Raw genomic sequence first — 23962 nt, 5'->3', positions numbered from 1 at the left:
ATCATTACCAGACTGTAATTTTTTTAGGGCCGTAAAATACTCAGATGAAGTGGAGCGAAGAAACGTATAAAAATTCTCTCACGGTTCATGCATTGAAAGACACGAGTTCTTGTAGCGTCTTCTACCGGATTGAAAATGTTGTATACAATATACAGAAATATCGAGCAGCTTCTGTCAAATTATCGGCAATCGCCAACACTGGGAACCGTACACGCAGAGATATCCGTTATCATGATTAAAAATCATGAAACCAATCTTTTTATATTTCCATAAAATCATAACCACCATTCAAGATTTCATTGTTATACTTATACAATCCGTTTTACTGGAGAAATATTTCTTTCCACCCTCGGAAATACAGTTTTTTTACCCGTATATCACTTTGAACTTTCTGAATTAAGTGGTAACCAGTGTAAAAAAAGAAATGCTGGAAGCAAACATTAACCCATTATAACCCGGGGGTTTTAAAATTTGAGTCAAATGAACTGATATCATCAGTTCCATCGTATTATGTGTTGAAGATTATGGGAATCGCAAAACCACTGTTAGAAATCTTTTCTAAACGAAATTATTCCACCGTATGATATATCATACACACAAATGTTAGCACCAAATCTCACATTATTTTACACATTATTTGGGATTTTTTTATATATATAACCTTAATCTTCTCTCACAAGATATAAGTATTAGCGCATAATTTGACCAAAAAAATACAAAGCAATATATAACTTACTTTTGCACTGCCATTTCTAGTCGTTAGTAGGTCAAAGGTCAAGGATCAAAATACAGTTAGATTTAAAAAAAACAAACAGGAGATTTAACACATAAAGAAGTTGCGTAGTGCAGTTTACCTGTTTTTTGTTATCATGAAGCTGTTGGGTAGTGCAGTTCCACAGTAAACATTTTTTTGAAAAATATATATTTCTGCGTATGATATATCATACGCTAGGACATTATGGGTAATAAATACAAATAGACTATCCAATGCCCCAGTACGCGACATTCTGGCTTGTCGTGACCTTCCTTACATGAAACTTCTTTATCATTTCATTAAGTCCTTTGGAGTTCCAATTTACGTTTTATTTTATGTTAGACTCCTTTCTCTTCCATGAGTTCAACCAAAAACCAGCTATCTTATATTGAATAAAAGTGATGAACTGATACAAACAAACCTGATATAGTTATATGATCATGTACAAAAAAAATGTATTTTATTAAATGTAATTTATAATAGCAACTCGCTTGATAAAAACAGTGTTTAGATTAACTAATGAATACCAACATACTAATATTATATTAGAAATGTATTAGGTTTAAAGTACTATGTATTGTGGATGCTAGGGTGAAGAAAAACTTAAGTATATTGCCTAAAAATATATTTATTGTGTACAAGATCTTATAACTAACATAAAATAAAATTTAAATTGGAACTCCAATGGACGTAATGAAATTATAAAGAAGTTTCATGTAAGGAAGGTCACGACAAGCAAGAATGTCGCGAACTGGGACATTGGATAGTCTACCTTGGGTACGCAATGAATTTATTAGTTGAGATCTGACATCACGATACTCCACGCATGTCCAAACGACATGATCAATATCGCGATAACCTTCACCACAAGCACAATGATCAGTTTCGGAAAGTCCAATTCGAAGAAGATGTGCATCTAACGTGTAGTGATTGGACATGAGTCTGGACATCACACGAATGAAGTCCCTACTCACGTCCAATCCCCTGAACCATGCCTTTGTCGATATTTTAGGAATGATTGAGTGCATTTACCGACTCAGATCATCTTTATCCAAAGCTGACAAGTGTTCTTTGGTGAGACAATCGGTCTCTCATAAATTCCACCCTCAATAGCACCAAGTTTGGCTAAAGTATCGGCTCTCTCATTGCCTGGAATGGATCAATGAGCTGGGACCCAGACTGTTGATAGAGAATTGACAATTACTAAAGTAATGTTTTGTATAAATACAACTGAATGTATAATTAAACATTTTTTTCTGATGTTCTAGGTGTTACAAAGAACTAGCTAAAACCGAAGAATAAGGTCGGTGATGAAGTAAGATCTGAATTTAATGACCGATAATTTAATGTCCGTCTTAAACACTTCGATTAATTAAGAACACCAGCTTGGCGAAGCACCTGTCGCGAATGATAACGCAAATAAATGAATAATTTGTTACTAATTATTTACGATAGTTTTGAATTTATTCATATTTTTTTATGTTTTTGAGTACTCCGCTAAGTTCATATAACGTTAACGAAGCATCCCCCCTGAATAAACTAGAAAACAAATTGAAACCCAGTTAAGAGATTGTTGCTAATTAGTTATGTTGGTTTCAAATCTGTTGTTCAATTTTCGCTTTTTTCATATAGAAAGGCTAAGTAGTCGCTGAGAAAATCGACTTTACAAGCGAGTCTTCCAAAAGCACCGATAATAGTGAAAAAAAAATCCAAAAACGAAAATCACTTCGATTTCTCAACAACTGTTAAACCGATTTTCACATATATTTATTCAAATTAAATTGTCATTTTCTTAAAAGATACTGCACAATTTCCGGTTCCGAGATTATAGGGCGATGAGTGTCAAAACTTTCAAACTGTTTTCAAAGTACAAACAAATTCATCGGCACCAACCACCCATGAGCACGTGTTTCCAAACCAGAACGTTAAATGTCTGTTACCGGTGTTTGGTTTGGCGGTTAAATAAAGAATTTCAATGGATTGAAGTTTAGTTGAAGAGGCACGCATTAAAATCTACTACTTCATGATGTACCTTATGATCAAAAAAGAACCGGAATTTTCATTTTAAAATTTCCGCGCTTGTCCAATCGGTAAACTTTTATTCTCTCAACGTTGGCAACACTTTTATACACATTCTGTCAAATTTTGACGCATATCGTACGATTAGTTTTGTTTGGCGTTTATACAAAGAAGTTGAAAAATTTTCGTGTGGCGATTTTTACAATGGATGAAAATTTAGAACAACGTGCGTGCATCAAATTTTGTGTTGCAAATGGATTTAAGTGTTCCGAAACGTTGAAAATGTTAGAAAAGGCCTTTGGTGAATCGTGTCTAGGAAAAACACAGGCATACGAGTGGTATAAACGCTTCAAAGGTGGTCGTACAAGCTTGGATCATGATGAGATCCCTGGCCGCCCAACAACATCTGTTACTGAAGAAAACATTGAATCGGCGAAGTAAATCGTGTTGCAAAATCGTTCTGTACCGATTAGAGAGATTGCTGTGTTGTTGGACATCTCTTATGGATCAGCCGAACACATTTTGACTGATGTTTTGGGTTTGAAACGCGTCGCTTCTTGGCTGGTGCCAAAAAAACTGAATTTCATTTCATTGCGCCGGCTCACACAGCGTTGGTTGTGTCACAGTTTTTGGCCAAAAACTCAACCAATATCATCAACCGTACTCTCCAGATATGGCCCCGTGTGACTTTCCCCTCTTTCCCAAACTCAAATTGCCATTGCGGAGAACGCGTTTTAAGACCATAGAGACCATAAAAGAGAAATTGCTGCGTGAACTAAAGGCCATACCTTCGGCGGCCTATAAAACTTGTATGGAAAATTGGATCAAGCGTTGGCATGCATGTATTGCCGCAGGAGGAGAGTACTTTGAAGGCGATAATAAAGAAATTTACTAAAAAATTGAAATTTTGCGTTTTTTAATAAAATTCCGGTTCTTTTTTATCATAAGGTATATGAAATTTCAGCAACCTGGTGTGTCAATAATATTTACATACATGCTGTAATTACAAATGATTATAATTATAATAACTAGAAGCTCACGCCTATCTCACGCCTTCCCGTGTGCCTAAAATATTTGATCAACAAAACGGTATCGACGGTGTGCAAATTCGTTTGAATTTTATTACTCATTCAAAACAAATTAAGGTTAAATAAGGTTACAGTTTGGTTTGCCATCGTATTGCTGAAGTGTATTTTATACCGCTGAAGATACTAGAGGATATTTCTCATGAGTAATACTACTTGTTTAGTTATAAATAATCTTACTTTTCATATCTATAGAAAGGTATTAGAAGTGCTGGAAAAACCGTCTTTCGAACGGAGCCTCGGAGACCCATAGTGTTATATACCAGTCGCGTATACAGGGGGGTGTTTTAGGGGTTCAAACCCCCTCCGAAACTCAAAAAAGTATGATATTATGTAAACTCTTTTTTTTGTATTTGTATGGAAATTGATCAACATGTTCTGAAACACTCCCCGAAATTTTTTTCTGGGTACGCGCCTGTTATATACTATTCGACTCAGTTCGACGAGATCGGAAAATGTCTGTGTGTGCACTTTTCGAAGATATTTATACGCGCTCAATTTTCTCAGAGATGGCTGAACCTATTTTAACAAACCTATGCTCGTTTGAAAGGTACTGTCGGGCTATTGATCAAGTTTGAAGACCAAATGGCTGTGACTTTTGATTCCGGAGATATAATGGTATAAGTGATGTAACCGACAAAACGCGTTGATTTTTACCGCTCTAATGTATATAAGGGTGCCAATATTTTGGGATCACCTCTAATTTCGTAAAGCGCTATTGTTCAAAAGTTTAAGCACCTCGAAAAAAGTCCTCAGGCAAAATTTGAGTTAAATCGGACATGGGTAAGAAGTGCTGCCCAGCGGTTAAAGTTTGATAATTTTCGATCTTGAAAAAGCACCATAGAGAGGAGTACATGAAAATTCCGAAATCGAAAATTTTTTTTGATGCCGAAAATCTTTAAATTGCATGAAACGTCGAGATTTAGTGTTATTTAAAAAATAATTTTTTTTTCGAAAAAATCGACTTTCTGAAAAAAAAAAACTCAAAAAAATTTGAGTCCCAAAAAGTTGATTTAAAAAAAAAAATTTTTATCGAGATGACACTAAATCTCGACGTTTCATGCAATTCTTTTGGCATCAAAAATTTCATGTATGATGATTTTTCAAGATATATGAAAATTCCACTAAGTGAACTAAGAAGGGTTTTTTTTAGATTAGCATCACTCTTCTCATACAAATACTCAACGCAAATGTCAAGCACTAGGTTGGAAAAATGATACCGACTGCGTGACATAAACACTGAAGCATGCTTTTGTGAACTACTCGAATCAATCTGAATCAATTGGTGTCAAAATTAGTATGCGAAATTATTTAATAAAAGTATGAAATATATTTTCATGAGACTGTTATGAAAGAAGAGAAAGACATTATCACACCACTAGGTGGATTAAGAAGAGTTTTTTTTTAATTTTCGAGTACTTTGCTAAGTTCATATGAAGTTAACAAAGCATCTCTCCTAAATAAGCTTGAAAACAAACAAATATCGCAGTGGATAGTTTATTGTTAATTAGTTGCGGTCATTTCGAATTTGCTACCCAGTTTTTTTATACTTTGCTAAGCTCATATGAAGTTAACGAAACACCCCTCCTAAATAAGCTTGAAAAAATCGATTTCCAGATAAAAAATTGTTTCTAATTAGTTGTGAAGGTACTGTCATTCATGAAGTATTTTCATCACATAAAAACAAACTGTTTTCCAGAAATCATGACTCATTTTGCTCACTTGTGGAATCGAATCCTACTTTTGTATGAGTCGAATTCGAAATTATGAATTATGAATATTCATATTATATTAAAAGAGAACTTATGTGTAATGAAGAATTCTGTTTACTTTTTTTTACTGTGTGTACTTTTCAGATACGACATTATACACGATAATTATTGTATTTTAAGTGCAAAGCAAATCTAAATAACTTTCCGTCAGTCAAATTTTAGAACGAGTCGTATTTTATGTCAAATTCAACTATTCGAAAGAAAATAATTTTATTATTTCTATTGGTTTAAATTCGATCTGGTATTTTCCAAAATAACAGTTCGAACAAGCCCATATAGTTGTCCTTTGTAGTTGCTTTTAAATATTTTATCTACACGAATATATTATATTTAGCATACACATAGCATAAAAACTACCAATTGTAGGAAGCTGCACACCATCCAACATGTAGTCTTCAATGTTTTCAATCAAAATTAACCTCATTCACACAGAAGCTAGGGAAAAATCGATGCGTTCGCTTTGCAGCGAGTAGACTGAAGCCAGTCGAGAAGAGCCGCCCAGCAGCAGTGTTTATTTATTGTTCAGTAATTTATTGTTTGATTTTGTTTGGATAATTAATTCATTCCCCGGTTGGCGTAGATTTTTCTCGCACCAGGAATCGTGCGAAGCGTTGAAGGAAGGCCCCTTCCCGAGTGAAAAATGCTCTCGATGGGAAAAGAAAACCACATTTCTTTCCTGGTCCGCTGATCACCGCGTAGAAATCCGGATTGGTTACCGAAAAGCAGCGACCTCAGGAGAAGCCATAATTCAACCGTTAAACAAATAGCACTGAGCTGACTAACGTGAACATAGTTTAATTACACAACTCGTGAAGCGATATCCACCTTCACTTGATAGGAATGGGAGCGCAGTGGGATATTTTCAACAATTTTTTACGCTTGGTTTCTGCTACTAATATCTCCATTTTTGACCAAAAAAAATATCTGGAAGCTCTAACATTTCAAACATAGATGCAATGAAACCATGATCGTTCGAGAATACAAAAAGTCAAATATGAGCTTCGGGATATCTGTTTATTATTGGATCAATCAATCAGCAGACTTGACAGTTTTTTTTATATCGTTTATTTATACCCGGCTTTAGCCAAGTTGCGGTCGTTCGCCGACTTGACAGTTTGAAACAAGCAAAACTTCAACCCAACATTTTCTTTAACTGAAATCATTTCAAATATGAACATCTGAATCTATGGTTAATTATACAGCAGTTTAAGTTGAACTGTTAAGTTGCACTAAGAGTTCAAATTGAACTGTTCTGCACTGGTTAGTGGTTAGATTATTAAGAGCTTAAGGTAAGCCACTCAAAAAATTAATTTGATAAACAAGTGTTGTGCAAATAAATGGAAATGAGATGCCAGCTGATACTTTTAGTTGAACATTCTCTTAACTTATGGAATAGGTATAATATAAATTAACTAGTCTCACCCTTTGCTCTTTGCATGATAGGAACATTATTTTCATAGAGTGATAAATTAATTATAATTATCATAGCATTATCCTGATAGGTCACAATGCCATCCGATATTAGCTAGACATGGTAACAATAATTAAACAAGACACAAAGCCAATCAAAACAGCATTGCCTTCTAACGACGCTGCAATAAAAAGTCTTGTAACAAGGAGCCTGAACTCTCACATCAAGCATTCCATCGTCGTCGTCGTCGTCGTTGTCGTCGTTAGCCAGCCACTCAGCATGTGATTAATCGCTCTCACTAGTCACCTTTCCCGAAAGCACCCGGAGCACAATTTCACAGTTCCCTTATCACGTACACGCGTAAATATGTGCAACAACCATTTCGATTACCGATCGCAGTTTATTTCCAACTGCTACCACACAACGAAGAAGCCCAATGCCAGCCACTCCGCCAGACGTCGCCGCTGCTTTGCCCGAGAAGAAGAACAAGAAGCACAAAGCCCGCAGCATCAAGCAGCAACAAGCATAAAATCGATCCATAAACTCTCTCTCTCTCTCTCTCTCGCCGTTTGTCGTCCATACGAGGCATATGCAGCGAACCACGGCAAAAGTGCAACGTGCATTAAAAATGCATAACTTATGGCCAACAACGCGAGGTACGGTTTGAGATTTCCACCGTTTCTCGTGAACATACCAACAAGAAACCAGTTCCTTTTCTTCCACAAAGGAAAATAATAAAACATAAACGCGAGGTAGCACGGGTAACGATCGGTCAGCCCGAAGAAAAAAAAATCGTCGGATGAGAATTCAACATCCACTTGGAAAGTGCGCCTCAAGTGCAGACCGTTCAACACTTTTCTAGTGTGCAAACGGCGTCCGTTCTATCGGACGGATGCAGGGGTCCACAATCAGCTTAATACAAAATAAATCAATTTCCGAACGAGGAGAGAATTAACTTTATTACCAATGCACACAACTGCAATGAACCCGTTAACGGCCCGGACCGGCCGGAAAGTTAGCACCAGGTCTGGAAACTGGCAACCCATAGAGGCAGAGTGTGATTAACTCTCAGGCCATGTGCAGATGATGTGCAATCTTCGATACGGCATGAATCGATTTACAAAGTAAGCTCACCACAAGTACATTTCCCTGTGGTGGAAACCAGAAAAGGGAGTGGGAAGTGTCAGGGAAAAACATTACCGTGATCAGGAAACGTATTTTATGGTTTGGCTATGGGACGGTGGGAATGTCTCTTACGCCAACTTTAAACCATTAAGAAATGATTCCTGCTGTTTGGCTTGATTAGGGACGCAATATTTTCCAAAATTCGAGAAAATATTTTTTTTTCCTTCGAATCGTAAAGTGGCTCCTGAATACAACCCGTGGATGTTGTCAATTCTTCTTCGATCATCATCTCGGCTCGGGCGAAAAAAGCGGTTAAGCTACATTAACAAACGCCATTTATGGATGCGCTCGCGTCAGTCTAGTTCGGTTAGATATTTTGTTGCCTAGTTTGGAAGAGGTTCAATGAGAAAAAAAAACAAAACGAGTTTAAAAGCTTCCACTTCCCTCGTTTCTTGAGCTGTCGTAAGGGATGGGTTTTAACAAATTAGACTGCTTGCTGAACATATTAAACCGTTTCTAGCGTATTGCACTATGGAAGATAACTCAAGTCGGACATCACATCCTTCCAACTGGAATCAATCATAAATGTATGAAAAATGTACCGCACGAATTCTATGTCGTTTGTAAATCGTTGCTCACGGTGCTAATGTAAATAAAATTACGAAACATGTGATACACCAGGGTGCGTTTTTTTTTCTTTAAACCTTTAGTGTTTAATAACGATGGCAAAATATTTTTTTTTTAATTATTGACCCCCGCTTTCGACACATTTTGGCAAGTTCTAGAGCAAATACCATTTCAAAACAGCAAATACCATTTCAAAACAGCAAATACCATTTTAATTCATTGACATCCATTCATCGAATCATTTTCACAACATTTTCGTATATCCTCGAAGTTTTGAAAGAGTTGCGAAAAGACGACAAGAGATGATAATCAGATGGCACCCAATATGTTGAATATGGCGGATGTGGTAGAAGTTCACAACCAAGCGCAGAAATTGTTTCTTCGACTACTTTGACTGAATGTGCGTTGTCATGCTGCAGTATGACTTCGAACCCATTTCCTTCAAGCTACCAAAAATGGCTTGCCAAGTGACATTAAACTGTTTCGCCATTATTTATTGTATTTTTGTATCATCTTTGTCATATAATGATTACTATTCGTTTATTTTTTAAACTTTTTAGGTTGATTATCGAGTTTGACAATAACAATTTCATCCCTGGAATAAGATGTAAAAAAGATAAGTAAGTAAATTTTCTACTAGCTCATGGGTCTTGTAAGTTCATGACCACACAAACTCATATCGGACATACCGGATCCTGAGATTCCAGTACCAGTAGTACCGGAAAAAGTGGTCAAAATTTACAAAATTTTCACAAGCTTTTTATTGTTTATGGTACTATGGAAATTCCGGATCTAACTTACGGTTCTGGAATTACCGGGTGATGAGGGTTTAAATTCCAATCGATCGTTAAAGGCAACAATCTCATATTTGATGGTCGTATTAATTGATGACCGAATGAGCTCGACTACACCTGACCTCGGATTCCGGTACCGGAAGGAAACCAGGGCCGGTGAAACATGTTAAACCCAGGTGAGTAATTTTTCATACTGCGGAGAACGACCAACTATTTCGAAGTATTTCTCTATTCTAATGGAAATGATATTTATCCCTAAAAATTGCTGTCGTTTTATTAATAAAATATTGATTCTATAAAACTTTTCATGAAACGCGTAAATTAGAAGTTTGAAGAGTTTTCGGTGCTAACTTTTAAAACAAAATTTCGCATCTAAGGTTTAACCTGGTTTCAAAATCACTGCCAATATTTGTTTTCAATTCAAAGTACCAACCTTCAAAGAACATTTAACATCAATAGCACCACGAAAACTAAATCTATCGACATATAAGTGACGTTACTAATTCATTTATGAAGAATGGAAATAACGAATTCCGTGTGTTGCTAAAACATTGCTTTTTAAAGGGAAAAAACACGCAAGCCCAGCTATAGCTTGAGAAGTGTTTTTCCCACTAGAATCCATTAAAAATAAAGATTTGTGGTATTCCTATTTTGAATGTGGCTAATTGAAGCAGTCAACCGGAAAAAAATTAAGCAAGTTTTGATAATCGTGATGTATGAACGCAAAATCAAAGTTCGTGAGATTAGATATGCTGATATCGTTAGCACATGAACTGGAAGCTCTTTTACGATCTTGAACGAAAATTTGAGCATAAAAAAATCGTCAATGAACGGATCTTGAACACGGCCGCTCATAATCAACAAAAGTCTGCCGCAATAAAATGGAATGCGTTGGAACAGTGGACGAAATATGGATCCACTATTTTTATCCGGAGTCATACCAGCATTCAGACTGGGAAAGCCATCTGAAAACGTAACAGGTAGCTGGAACAATCATGGCATAAGTTTTTTAGATGTTCGAGGTATAATTAACATCGACTATCTTGAACAGAAAAGTACCATCAAAAGTGACCGTGCCATAAGTCAATGATAACAATGACAAAATTAAACGAATTGGGCTGCGATCTGTTTCCTCATTCACCTTGTTTACAATTACCTAGCCCCAGCGATTGCTTGTTCTATGCGGATCAGAACGCAAGCGAAAATTTTTTGGCTCGAATAAGACAGTCATCGCCGCAAAGGAAGTCGATGTTTTTACCAGTGACTAATCATGCTATAAGGATGGTATTGAAAAATTATGAAAAATGCTAGAACGATTGTATGTCATTTGAAGATGATAATGATGAATAAAAAATATGCCTGCACACGAAATTATGTTTTTCTGGTTAGTGCCGTGTGTGTTCCGTAACGATGTGTTAGCAACTTTTACTTCTTTTCTGAACCACACAGAGTTCAAGTTTATTCGATATAGAATCTTGGTTTGTATGAGTGATTTTCTTAAAAGCGAACACACTCATTGAAACGCAGAAATTTAATGGAAACCGTGAACTTGTATGTATTTGTTAGAAGAAACCATGACAAAGATTTTCGTTACTAACTGAAGTTTCGATCGTGCCTTAAAACTACATTATATTATTGAATAAACAAAACGTAGTCCTACGTCAAAAGATTTTGAGTGATTTTCTTCATGTGAAGATATAGAAGGTGAGATGTGACAAGGTTCATTTCATCATGCAGAAATCTTTTAGTAACTTAACTTTCACTTTTTACAAGAGGAGTCGACCTTAAACATCTGCCGGAAAATTCCGATAAAGGTCTTCTACTATTTACTATTCCGGCAAAGCTACCAAAAGTTGTTACTTTCAACTAGTTACTGCATTCTACTTTTGCCGGTTCGGAATGTAAAGAGTAAAAGACCTTTATCGGTATTTTCTGGTATCTCAGAGACCCGAGTTATTCGCATTGATGAGCTGCTTAAGCTCGGCTCATTAGCTGGGAGGGAAAAGTTAAGTTACTAAAAGATTTCTGCCTGCTCAAATGACCCTTGTCACGTCTCACTTTTCTGCGGTATATCTTCACATCCTTGCTCTACCTTGAGAACTAGCATTCTATAATTTTGATATTATTTATTATTCCGAATTACAATAAAAATATTCTTATTATTATGAATAATGCTAATATTTCCATTGTTTTTTGTTCGAACCCACCTTTGGAACTTTCGGGTGAGTAGTGCTACCCACCGTACTTACCTCTTTCACCGGCCCTGCCGGAAACAGTGGTTAAAACTCTAAAACGGAACTGACTTTTCTCCTAAATGAGGTCTTACATACTTCCTGAATTTTGTCTGGATACGGCTCCGGAATTATAGAGTGATGAGGGTTTAAAACTTCAAACCATCACAGTCGTTACACGACGACACAAAAAAATGTAAATTGGGCTCAAAACTATTCTCATTTGTAGGACAAATTTCATTGTGCTAATCACACGAACCAACATCGGATATACCAGTCCTAGGATTCCGGTTCCGGAAGTACTGGAAATAGTGGTCAAAATTCCCAAATAGAGCTTTCTGACTTTTCTCAGGGATGGCGGGACCACTTTTCTGAAATTTTTATTTATTGATTTTTTTTTATTTGATTCCGATTACAGGATGATGAGTAATCAAAATGTGTTTATCCTTTAGTGGTGTAATGATGTCTTTCTCATATTACTCATACAATCATATATACAGTCTGTTACGTAAGAGTGTGGTCACGATTACTCGCGATCGGTAAAGTGGAATGGTGTGATATTTTTTTAACACAGAGGGCAGTAGTGTCCTTGATGCAATGCAGAATAAATCTGCAGACTATTGTTTACAATTCGATCTCAGCGTTTTTCCAAAATGAGTACCTCGTACGCTTCGCGCTTCGAAGCAGTTTTTTGTGCTCGCACCCGAAAGGTTCCAAAATGACCCAAGCTGCAGCGGCAAAATACATGAAAAAGTCGAAACAGTTTGTGAGTAAGTGGGCGAATCGTTTAAAAGAGGTGAAAATGTCAACGATTTTTCAAATCGCGGCTTTTTCAGTGTATTGTCGGATAAAGACGAAAAAGTGGTTTGTGACCTGTTTTTGAAGAATCCGACATTAACTTTACGGGAAGGTGCTTCAAAATTGACCAAAAAAGGTTTAATTATATCGTGCGGAACTGTTCGCAGACATTTGATTGCGAGTAATTTGAAATTTCGCAGTACTTTGCAAAAACTGATGTTGAGTGAAAAACATGTGCAAAAACGTCTTGAACATGAGCATGAAATGTCTTTTCATTTTCTCACAACAGTGACCACGGTCTTATGTAACCGACTGTATATTACTGTGGAATTAGAAATAACTGTTCATAAAATAGAAACAGGAAAATAGTTCCAGAACCGGAAAAAGAAGATCTTTTTTGCAGTTTTTGACCACTGTTTCCGGTACTACCGACCAAGGTTGCCACACATACAGATAGATCTGTACTTTACAGATTTTTCAGATAAATTTGTGATCAAGATTCTGTATATACAGATTACAGATTTTCTACGTTCGTTTTTTTCTTGCAACTAGTGTAGCGGAGTTACCTCATGCTTCGAAAAATTGCTTCTAATAAGATGGAAAGATGATGGTCATAACGTAAGGCAATAAAAGAGAAAGATTACCAATTGCATCATACCTAATAAACGAATGTGAAAATAATCAGACTAAGTTCTCACTTCCAGATAAAATTTTAAAAGTTTTTCGTCAAATCGTCACTTCGAGAGGCTCAAACTCAAAAATCACTTTCAGCGTTTTTCCAACTACAACATCATAAAAATTAAAACAACACTGATACAAAACCTTTGCCGGTACCATGGTTAGGGAATCACAAAAATCATGAAACATTACTTCTCATAAGATCATATCTTTTACCGATGATTTTGTGAGCCAATCCCGTAAAAATTTTCGTGATTTAAACCATTTTGCTTATAATATCATTAATAATAGGTGTGATCTCATAACAAGACACATTTCATGATTTTCATTATTTCTTAATCGTGGTACCGGTAATGAATTTTTATCCGTGAAGGTTCTAAAGTCTTTTTTTTTTATTTCATTGTGATTCGACTTCTTATCACATCCATATACAGAATTTCAATACGGGTTTTTGATCCCCCGAAACAGATTTACAGATTTTTCTTCTGCAAAATGTAGATTTAAATGTGGCAACCCTGTTTCTGACACCGGATTTCGAAGACCGATATAACCGATGTTGGTTCGTTCGGTTATCATCAAATATGAGATACAAATTGGAATAGTTTTGAGCCTAGATAAAAATAGACTTAAGAGACGGTAAAAAAATTGTAAAACTCTTCACCCGGTAATACCGGAATCGGAAATGACATCCAGATGAAATTCAGGAAATTGGTATGGGATCACCTTAACCTTTCTTTTGAACCTAGGTTTGTAGATATCGGTCAAGCAATCAAACCATAAGAAAAGTGGAATCGAAAACTGGGAACCAGGATAGCCGGAATTTGTTTGTTTGGCCGTCTACTAGTAATGACTGACGATTCGAATAGTTTTGAGATCAGTTTACCGTTTTTTAACGTTTTTTGCATTGCCGCTTAAAGTGACGGTATGCAATATTTAACACTCTTCACCCTGTAATTTCGAAAGCGGCAGTCGGATGTAGATCAAATTCAAAGGTTTTGTATGGAGCCATAAGACCTTCAATATGAATCTAAAATCGGTAAAAATCGGTTACACTCTCTTTGAGTAAAGAGAGAATATAATTTTAAATTCAAATTTTCACACTTTTCTCTCTGTAATTCAGAAATCGAAAGTTAGATGCATATGAAATTGAAGAATTTTTTATGGGACTCTAATACCTTTTATTTGAATCTAGATATGCTGAAATCAGTTGAGCTATCTTCGAGAAAATTTAGTCCACATTTTTTCAATTCGTTTGTACGTCTCTGGAAACAGAAGTCAGATTCGGATAAAATACAGCAACTTTTTATGGGACCAGAAGACCTTTCAGTTTTGTAAAAGAATTTTTTATGGGACTCTAATACCTTTTATTTGAATCTAGATATGCTGAAATCAGTTGAGCTATCTCCGAGAAAATTTAGTCCACATTTTTTCAATTCGTTTGTACGTCTCTGGAAACAGAAGTCAGATTCGGATAAAATACAGCAACTTTTTATGGGACCACAAGACCTTTCAGTTTTGTAAAAATCGGTTCAGCCATCTCCGAGAAAGTTAGGTGCACACAAAAGTTACATTTGCGTACTCGACGAACTGAGTTGAATGGTATATGACACTCGGTCTTCGGTTCAAAAACCGGGATTCACAGTGATTCAGTGGCGTCTCGTGACAAAATTTACGGGTTGTGCACTGCTTATGTGGTATAATATCAGATCTAACAGTTCGTTGTAAATGAAAACTAAACACTGAGAAATATTTTCAATACAGTGAAATAATGATATACTTTTGGATTGGAATTTTCAATTAAACTTATTATAGAAAATTCGGCGCACTGTATGCCGAGCAAACTGGCCAATAACTTCAATAATAAAACCGCTTTGAAGATGCAACTGAGACAGCAATTTGTTTTCAACTGCCATAAGCAAAGCCTTTCCTGAAGGTGTACATACTAGTTCGCACCGTGCCAAACGTGACAGAGAACAACAAATCTCAGAGCTGAATTAAGCTCCTTCTCTTATTGAATTTGTGTACAAGAAAAAATGCTCGAGTTCAGAGCGCCACGTATTGGTCACGGCAATGCGATATGAAAAGATCGTTCGGCTTCATTGACCAGCAAGCGCTAGTACCTTTGGGTGAATTTGTGCATATTGAGATGCACTCATTATTTTATACAGGTACCATCCAACCTACTTTTATCGAATAAATAATCTAAAAAATAATTGAATGTGGCTGGGGTTACAGTCGATTCAACACCAATCAAATTTGTAGTAACTGCGTTTAAAACATCTAACCGTTTCGATTTGTAGGTTATGGTAGTTTATGCTCAAACAAACTTTTATTTTCTTCCTAGAGTCAAAGGTAAGAATTTTTTAGAATACTACAGTGTTTTGCGATGAGCGTATGTGTGATGTAAAACAGTAGTCATTACACCCCTAGGTGAATTAAAATATTTTTTTTCTGCACTTATTAGTGCCACCTTATTGATTGTAATCGAGTAATGACGCAATATTTAAAGAACATCATTTTATTCAGCTAGTGTCAGTATTGATGTTATTTACACCCAGTGGCTTATTAACCGATATAACCGATGCAAATCGTATTACACCGCAATTTTACTGCCGAGCTTTGTGCGTACTGAAAGAATTCTTCCTGGTCAGCTCGTCGCGAGGGCGAGGAATTATTAGATATCTTAGCAATATTTTCCGATGCGAATCTATTGGAACTAGAATCCTTTTAGGATGAATATATGATCTTACATCCTGTTCCAGACTGTTACGAAAAATAGATGAAATCAAATTGAAAGGATTATTACCGCATATCGAATCCAGCTTTGAAGACATCTCAATTCCACATAAGAGTATGTTTATAATTGAGCTATTCGTCAGCTAGTTTAACATTTTCTCTTTATTTATGCAACTCCAACACTAAACGAACCCCATGGATCGAGTATTTGAAGGCGAAGCGTTGGTTTTAGGGGAAGCTATTCGGTGAAATTTTTGCGAATTTCTAAAAACATCATCTAGATTAATAAAATAATCTACTTAAATAAAACTCACCGAACAGTTCATCAGCGTCGACTAGTCGCACCACCAGAACTACCACGGTTTGCAGTGCCGGTAGTCCCCACGCGGCCAGCTGCAGTAAGGTATTGTACGACGACTCCATCTTTTCCGAGTGCGGATCGCCGTTCAGGTCCGTGCTCAGCAGCCTGCGAACCGTTTTGCTCCAGCGCAAGCAAAGATTCGTCCACCTGCAAAGAGCACGAAATGAAAAAAAAAAAAGATATTAAGCATCATGGTAATTAGTTTAAGCCACAATCTTGTTTCATGTGCCGAATGTAATGTAACTGATTAGATAAAATACGACGTGGAAAAATTCCATAAATCAAGGCAACGCTGCAGCAGTAAACAACGAAAAAATATACACACATTTAAATTGATTGGGAGGTAATCCATTTCACATTCTGCCGGATCATGCGGCGTTCCCGCATTAACTCATAATGACCAGATGGAACTACTCAGGTCGCTTCGCTTACGTTCACGTCTTACTTGGACCGACCGAGCGAGGAATGCGCTTCCCGTTCCGTTCTTAATAGTTCCTAATTAATTTCATTCATCAACCCGATACGATTCCCATTAATTGATTCCATGCCACCAGCGCGCACTGGCCGGGAGAGGGAAGTCTAATTTATTGGTTAATCTATTGGTCGTTTCGTTTTCAGCTCATTTCCGCCATGTTTAAAAAAAATCGAATAAATTTAATGACCGGCTACGAAAGGAAGAATCATGTACCTTACACTTATAAAATTTTTCTCCGCAATATCTTTCTCCTCCGAGTCAAGCGTTGCGATGAGAAGAAAATAAAAAAAACATTGCTAGAACCTCTTGTTGTTTGTTTGGAAATATTTCGGGAATAGTCTATATATGGAAGGGTAATAAATTTTGAAGTGATGTTCCACTGCGCAACTGGTCTAGATGGCCTAAAATCAATTGAAAACTTTCGATTTGAGAACATTCAGAGTTTTTTTTGGATACAAAATATTTGATTAGTATTCGGTGTTCCATCATAAACAATGCCTTAAATAATGTTTCAAATATATGACGAAATAATGAGTAACTTAAAAGTAGTTTACAAAAGAAGCCAATGGTAATATTAAACCATTACCAAACATTTCGCGTCAGTTAAATAAATCATTGAATAGGACCGTGCATTTTTTATCAAATGAAAAATTGTAATCTGTGACAGTTCTTAATTAAAATGATCACTAGAAATGTATATATAATCAGTAGAATAAATACGAAAGCATAGTCCTTTTTAATATCATATTCTATTTTCAAGATGCAGAAAAACTAAAGCTCTCAATAGTGTTCAAATGTATTTTCAGATATAATCGTTTCACTTCTACATCATAATAAACGAGATGAACGCTCAAACGAAAATAAAAAAGGTTTTTAATTAACAGACAGTCCAAGCTCCACAGTGTACAACCCATTAGAAAACTCATTTGAATGTTATTCTAGAATTGGAAATTAGACCTATCCCGATTACTCCAAGCCTCAACGTGCACTTTTGATTTAAACGATGATAAATGAGGATCGAAACAGTGTTTACCTTGTTTTATGTTCGTTTCTGCAAAGGTGTTTCTTGTTTTCGGCAATTTTCAACCGGTTCTCGTTCTTTCGCAAACTGCCTTCGCTCGCGATACTGCCGATATTCCGACTCAATCGTGATTGTAAAGTTTAAATTACAGACTGCACAGTTACGTTGTTCATTCTCTTCGGGGAACCCTTCTTCTTTCCCATCTGAACATCAACTGGCATTTCTCTTTGGGGAACAGAAAATTAATCATTTATATTTTTGACAAGACATCTTCTCGATCATTCCGAGATTCCGTAGCACGGTGCCTCGTATCATGCGTTCAATTTGGAAATCAACGAACCTGTTCGAACGATTTATCACTCCATAGCAGTCTTCTTCCTTTCTCGTGACGGCATGAACTAACGCGGAACCTTTTCGATAGTAAAGCAATCTCGTATTTAAAAAATAAAAACTTTTCCATTAACTCTTTATCACTCACTTTCTTCGGATCGATCTACAACACTGCAATATAGATAGATCTTCATTAAAATTAATATATTATACAACCCCACCAGCCTTTTTGCGATACACACACCGAAAAAAAAGAATCATCGATGGACCATTCCGAGGTGCCAGAAAACCAATCAAGGTGGATTCAGGCGAGCGGTGAAAAACGAAAAAAAAAACGGAGCCCGATTTTAATCAGCTCACAAAGTAGACATAAAATTGGCTTTAAAAAGTTACCGTTCACGAGAGGTGTCCACGATGGACCACTTCGCCACTTCGAGAGTGGCTCCAAATTACAAGCCGAGAGAAATTGCATGCCGAATTGCTGAAATATCAACAAGCGTTAAATATTTTGAAGACTGATGGTATAAGCCCGTATTTCGCCCACTTGGCCGGGAAGGTCGGCGTTGTGAATCGTCAGGGTTGAAAACTTAGGAGGTGTTGTTCTGTATCTTTTTTTAAATAAAAAATTGTATTCTAGCTAATTTGTGTGAGCTATATGTGCCTATAATATAAAAAATATGTTTTATTTTGTTACTGGATCTCATTGTTATCCTTTTCCTTGTACGAGAGGAACTCTCATTGCAATCCTGCAAATTAATGGGGTAGGGGGAGCAATAATTGATGGGGTAGGGGGAGCAACTATTGACGTTCTTGTCCATTGGTTCGATGTCATCGTTTTTATTTAAAAGGTATTTTTATTCAGGCCTATTTGCGTACAAGCTTTACGTGGCCGAATTAACCGATTTTTACCTTATATATATATATATATATATATATATATATATATATATATTTATATATATATATATATATATATATATATATATATATATATATATATATATATATATATATATATATATAATAGGTATAGAATTCGTTCAAACTTTAGAAAATTTTTCCGAAGCCCGGAGGGCCGAATGACATATACCAATCGATTCAGCTCGACGAACTGTGTGTGTGTGTGTATGTGTGTGTGTATGGGTGTTGTCAACTAAGAGGTCGAGATCTCAGAGATGGCTGGACCGATTTTGATCAAACTAGTCGCAAATGAAAGGTCTCCCCGTCACCTAAAACGCTATTGAATGGTTTTGAGATCGGATGTTTACTTTTTGAGTTATACGAAGTTTTACGTCAAAATTTTCAGTTTTTCGACAGTATCTGTCACAATTGACCTTGAAAACAGAATATGTTTTCAGACTTAGATTCCGCACGGTAATACCTATCCAACAAGCCATAGATTGTTAAAATCCGTCCATTTTTAACGAAGAAATTTTTGTGTAAACGACCTTTCCTCCTATTCCAGCAGTAGGAGTTTTAAACGCTATATGTCAAAGCCATGCTTGGAAGCAACGTGAAACATGATTTTTCATACTGTTACATACAATTGTTTCTAAATACCAAAAACACTGTGCACAGCATCCTTTTTCATGACAATTTGCCTCGGCCCGATTTTAGCACGGTTCGTTTTTGGCAACATAATCGTTCGAATATGACATATATAAACCAGATAATGGCAGATTTTTTTTTAATTATATTGTTTTGAACTACTTACAGCAATAAATGCTGGAAGAACATAACATCCATATACCATTCGAATCAGTTCGTCGAGATCAACAAATGCGTTGGTGACAAATAATTTCATTCAATTTTCTCGGAAAATTTCTTTTCTACAAACTCAGATTCATATGAAAAGTCGTATGCTCCCAAACAAAGTTCCTGAATTATGTTTGGTTTCAACCTCTGGTTCCGGAACTACAGCATGATATGTGAAACGAACCGACTTCCGGTTTAGGGGATACAGGGTGATTAGTATAAAAATGTCTATTTCACAAAAATTAATCAGGTTTATCGGGTTAGCAGATTTGGATAGTCGATAACCAAATAAACTTTTTTTCAGTTTTAGTGGTATTCAATTTTCGATTCAGAAGGCAAAGATGTCTACACTGATTTTCAAACATTTTGAAACAAATGTAAACTATACAACTACTCAGGTGAATTTATCTGACTTCGGCCATACCGATTTTAGAATTCCGGTTCCGATATAAAATCGTTTCTCGAAGCTCAATCGTTTTTTCAAAAAAAGCCTAATCGAATTTCAGAAACAAAAATTCAAATTAAAATAAAATAAAATAGATAAAATTAATTATTTTATCCAATTATGACTTCCGATTCTCGAATTACATGATAATGAATTTTTAAAATTCAAACCGATATAGAAGATGACAATCCCGAAAAGCTTCAAAGTTGGACTCAAAACTGTTGTAATTTATTCGTCATATGGCCAACTCTAAAGTGGAACTTACTCCGACATATCATGGCATGTTTAATCGATTATCACACTTTTAGATTTAAATTCGATCCGATTTGCAGTTTCGAGATTACTGAGTAATGAGTGATTTAAATCTCAAATTGTCGCTTAAAACGACGGTCATTAAAATAATGTCATGAAAACTTAAACACCGAAGAATATTCATGCAAAAAACACATGCGGATTGATAAAAAAAAGGTATCATCTCACTGCTAGGTGGATTAAACACGTTTTTAAATAATGCATTTTTCAAGTGGATCTCGTTGTCACTCTTTTTCTAGGAGGAGAAGAGCTTCCATTTCCCTCCTGCGAGGGTTGAGGGGCACTTTGTTCGTGGCTCGTCTCGTCATCCATTGGCGCATCGGTTGTATTGTTGTTGGTGTCCGTCTTCGTTTCGTTTTCCTTGTTGTTCGTAGGATGTCATCGTTCTTGGTGGAATCATCATTCCGGGATACCATGGGATTGCACAGTGGTTTGAAGCGACAAAAACGTGAACTTAATTCTCTAGCTGCTAAACCGTTGATCCGATATACATAGTTCTTTTGGAGAACTCATTCACAAAAATATTTCTCGTTATTTGAACACAATAAAAAATGTGCAAAGCCTACTGCGATAAAAGTTCATTTTAACAACTTTTTTCCCTTAAGAGATAGAAAAATACTGTCTTCTACAAAGTTTTAGAACTTCTAACGAGAAAAAACTTTGCCGAAGAAGCTATAGGTCTAACGTAAAAAGTTCCGGATATATAAAGCATTTTCGTTTGAAACCACTTAAAATCAATTTTTTGTACATAACTTTTTCGCAATTATTTTCAGTGTCTACTACGTTCCTTAAAAACATTTAAACTTTTATATACACTAACTTTAACTACTAATAGGAAGCAGGGTCGCAGAGCAAAAGGCACATACATACACTTTTTGGAAAGCATAAATCAAGTAATATAAAGTTACGAAGTGGGTAGCGTGACCCTTTTAAATTGTGTGAATGAAGCAACAAAATATAGAGTGCTATTTTGACAATTTTCTTAGGAAAAACGTACATTAATAAAATTGTTTATCTTCATATCACGCGTTTTTTGTGATATCGACCGATAAGATATCTTTAGGCAACAACTTTTGCAAGAAATCGCAGTCGAGGTATAAAAAATAGAACATTAGTTTCAACACCAGCCGAAAGAGAAAACTTATCACTATTCACTGAAGTCTTTTTTTATGCGGATTTACGTACCGCATAAAAAAACGCATAACTCTGAAAATTCGCATAAAAAAACCGCATAACTCTGAAACTTCGCATAAAAAAAACCGCATAACTCTGAAACTTCGCATAAAAAAAGACCGCAGAAGGGAAAACGCATAACTCTGAAAATTCGCATAAAAAAACCGCATAACTCTGAAACTTTGCATAAAAAAACCGCATAACTCTGAAAATTCGCATAAAAAAGTCGCGTAAAAAAACGCATAAAAAAGACCTCAGTGTAGCTTACTATTATGACTTACTCTCAGCGAGTACCGAGTCTTTCGAAATTCCTCTTCAATGTGAATGTTGATATGTGTCTTATTGACCGTTATTACAAAAGAAATTGCGAGATATTTCCGACTTAAGTAGAAAATGTAATAGAATTGCAGTAAGGCAACAGATTAGTTACAAATTCCCTAAAACCAAACAAACTTGTTTTTGTTGTTGTTATTCTTTATTCTTAGTCTGTGCACGTTTTTATACTCAAGTTCAGGCATTTCGCTTTAAAACAAATGTCTAGACTCATAATTTACATAATTTGATTTGATACCTTCCCGTGTACGCCTGTATGTAACGTTGAACCACTCACGCATTTTATTGTAATATTAGCATCGACCAAATGCTCCAGCATTTGTATTATCAGCCAAATCTATTGTGTTCTTAAAAATAATATGCAGTGCTGCTCTCACGAACATCAACAGTGCATAAGCGGATAAGGAATATTCTATTAAAAGAATAAGTAAAACTTGTTGAAATTCGATGAGCACCTTAACATGCTTCTTTAGTTTGATCAATTGCATAAAAGAATGCATCATGAAATTATATTCAATCATTACACCATTGCACCAAAGCTACACTAACGACCGATTCCAATTTTTGAACATTTCCTACAAAACTCCTTTTAATAAATCAAAAATAGTCGTTTTAGTAAATGTTTTTGCTAAGAAAACGGTCAAAAAACCACTCTATATTTCGTTGTCTTATTTACACAATTTAAAAGGGCCACGCTACACACTTCGTAACTTTATATTACTTGATTTAAGCTTTCTAAAAAGTATATGTATGTGCCTTTTGGTCTGCGACCCTGCTTCCTATTAGTAGTTCAAGTTAGTGTATATAAAAGTTTAAATGTTAAATAACTTTTGAAGGAAAAGGCCAAACCGTGCACAGTCTTCAACAAAAATGTGTAATTTTGCATTTTTAGTAATTGTCTCGAACATAGTAGACACTGAAAATATTTGCGAAAAAGTTATGTACAAAAAGTTGATTTTAAGTGGTTTCAAACGAAAATGCTTCATATATCCGAAAAATTTTGCGTTAGAGCTTCTTCGGCAAAGTTTTTTCTCGTTAGAAGTTCTAAAACTTTGTAGAAGATATCGTTTTTCTATCTCTTAAGAGAAAAAAGTTGTTGAAATGAACTTTTATCGTAGTAGGCTTTGCACATTTTTTATTGTGATCCAATCACGAGAAATATTTTTGTGAATGAGTTCTCCAAAGGAACTATGTATAACGGATCAACGGTTTAGCTAGAGTTTAGCTAGAGAATTAAGTTCACGTTTTTGTCGATTAAAACCACTGTGGATTGCATTGATAAAATTGTTTCACTATTGATGCCTGTTGCAGAAGGCCGATGTAGAGAAAACACCGTAATCCTTGAGATAGAGTAGATGACTTCTTGTCCAGTTTGTCGGAGGGCTTACCGTAGTGAATAACTTTCTGACAATATTGACGTGTTGCCAGCTGATGGTTGTAGGGGACAAGTGATTTACATGAAATTCTTATGTCCTAACCGATTATCACATAACAAGTTATAGTCTTCTGTACACCATTGACGGTACCGGAGTAAATAATTCTACCCAAATAAAGATCCCTTTAATATTAGAAATAAAAGTTAACACAGTAATTTTGGCAATAGTTATATACAGGGTCCGGCACTCGAAGTGTAACCAATTAAAAAGGCCATAAATTCAGTTTGGAAAATTACTTTTACTTAATTCAAAGTACAAAATGTGTAAAAATAATACAAAATTCAGAATCAA

General features: G+C 35.7%; 1 protein-coding gene across 2 annotated transcripts in view; it reads right to left on the bottom strand.

Annotated features, from left to right (window-relative positions):
• The window catches only part of LOC131427336 (frizzled-4), a 112692-nt gene that overhangs the window by 37530 nt on the left and 51200 nt on the right, over positions 1-23962 (bottom strand). For both annotated transcript variants that reach the window (XM_058590418.1, XM_058590419.1), the window contains exon 3: positions 16345-16538. In XM_058590418.1, the coding sequence (XP_058446401.1) occupies positions 16345-16538 (194 nt within the window). The remainder of the gene's footprint in view (positions 1-16344; positions 16539-23962) is intronic.

The sequence above is a fragment of the Malaya genurostris genome, chromosome 2 (assembly GCF_030247185.1).
Source record: "Malaya genurostris strain Urasoe2022 chromosome 2, Malgen_1.1, whole genome shotgun sequence".
Lineage (NCBI taxonomy): Eukaryota > Metazoa > Arthropoda > Insecta > Diptera > Culicidae > Malaya > Malaya genurostris.
The sequence above is the reverse complement of the archived record's forward strand: the minus strand, read 5'-3'. Positions and strand labels throughout refer to the sequence as shown.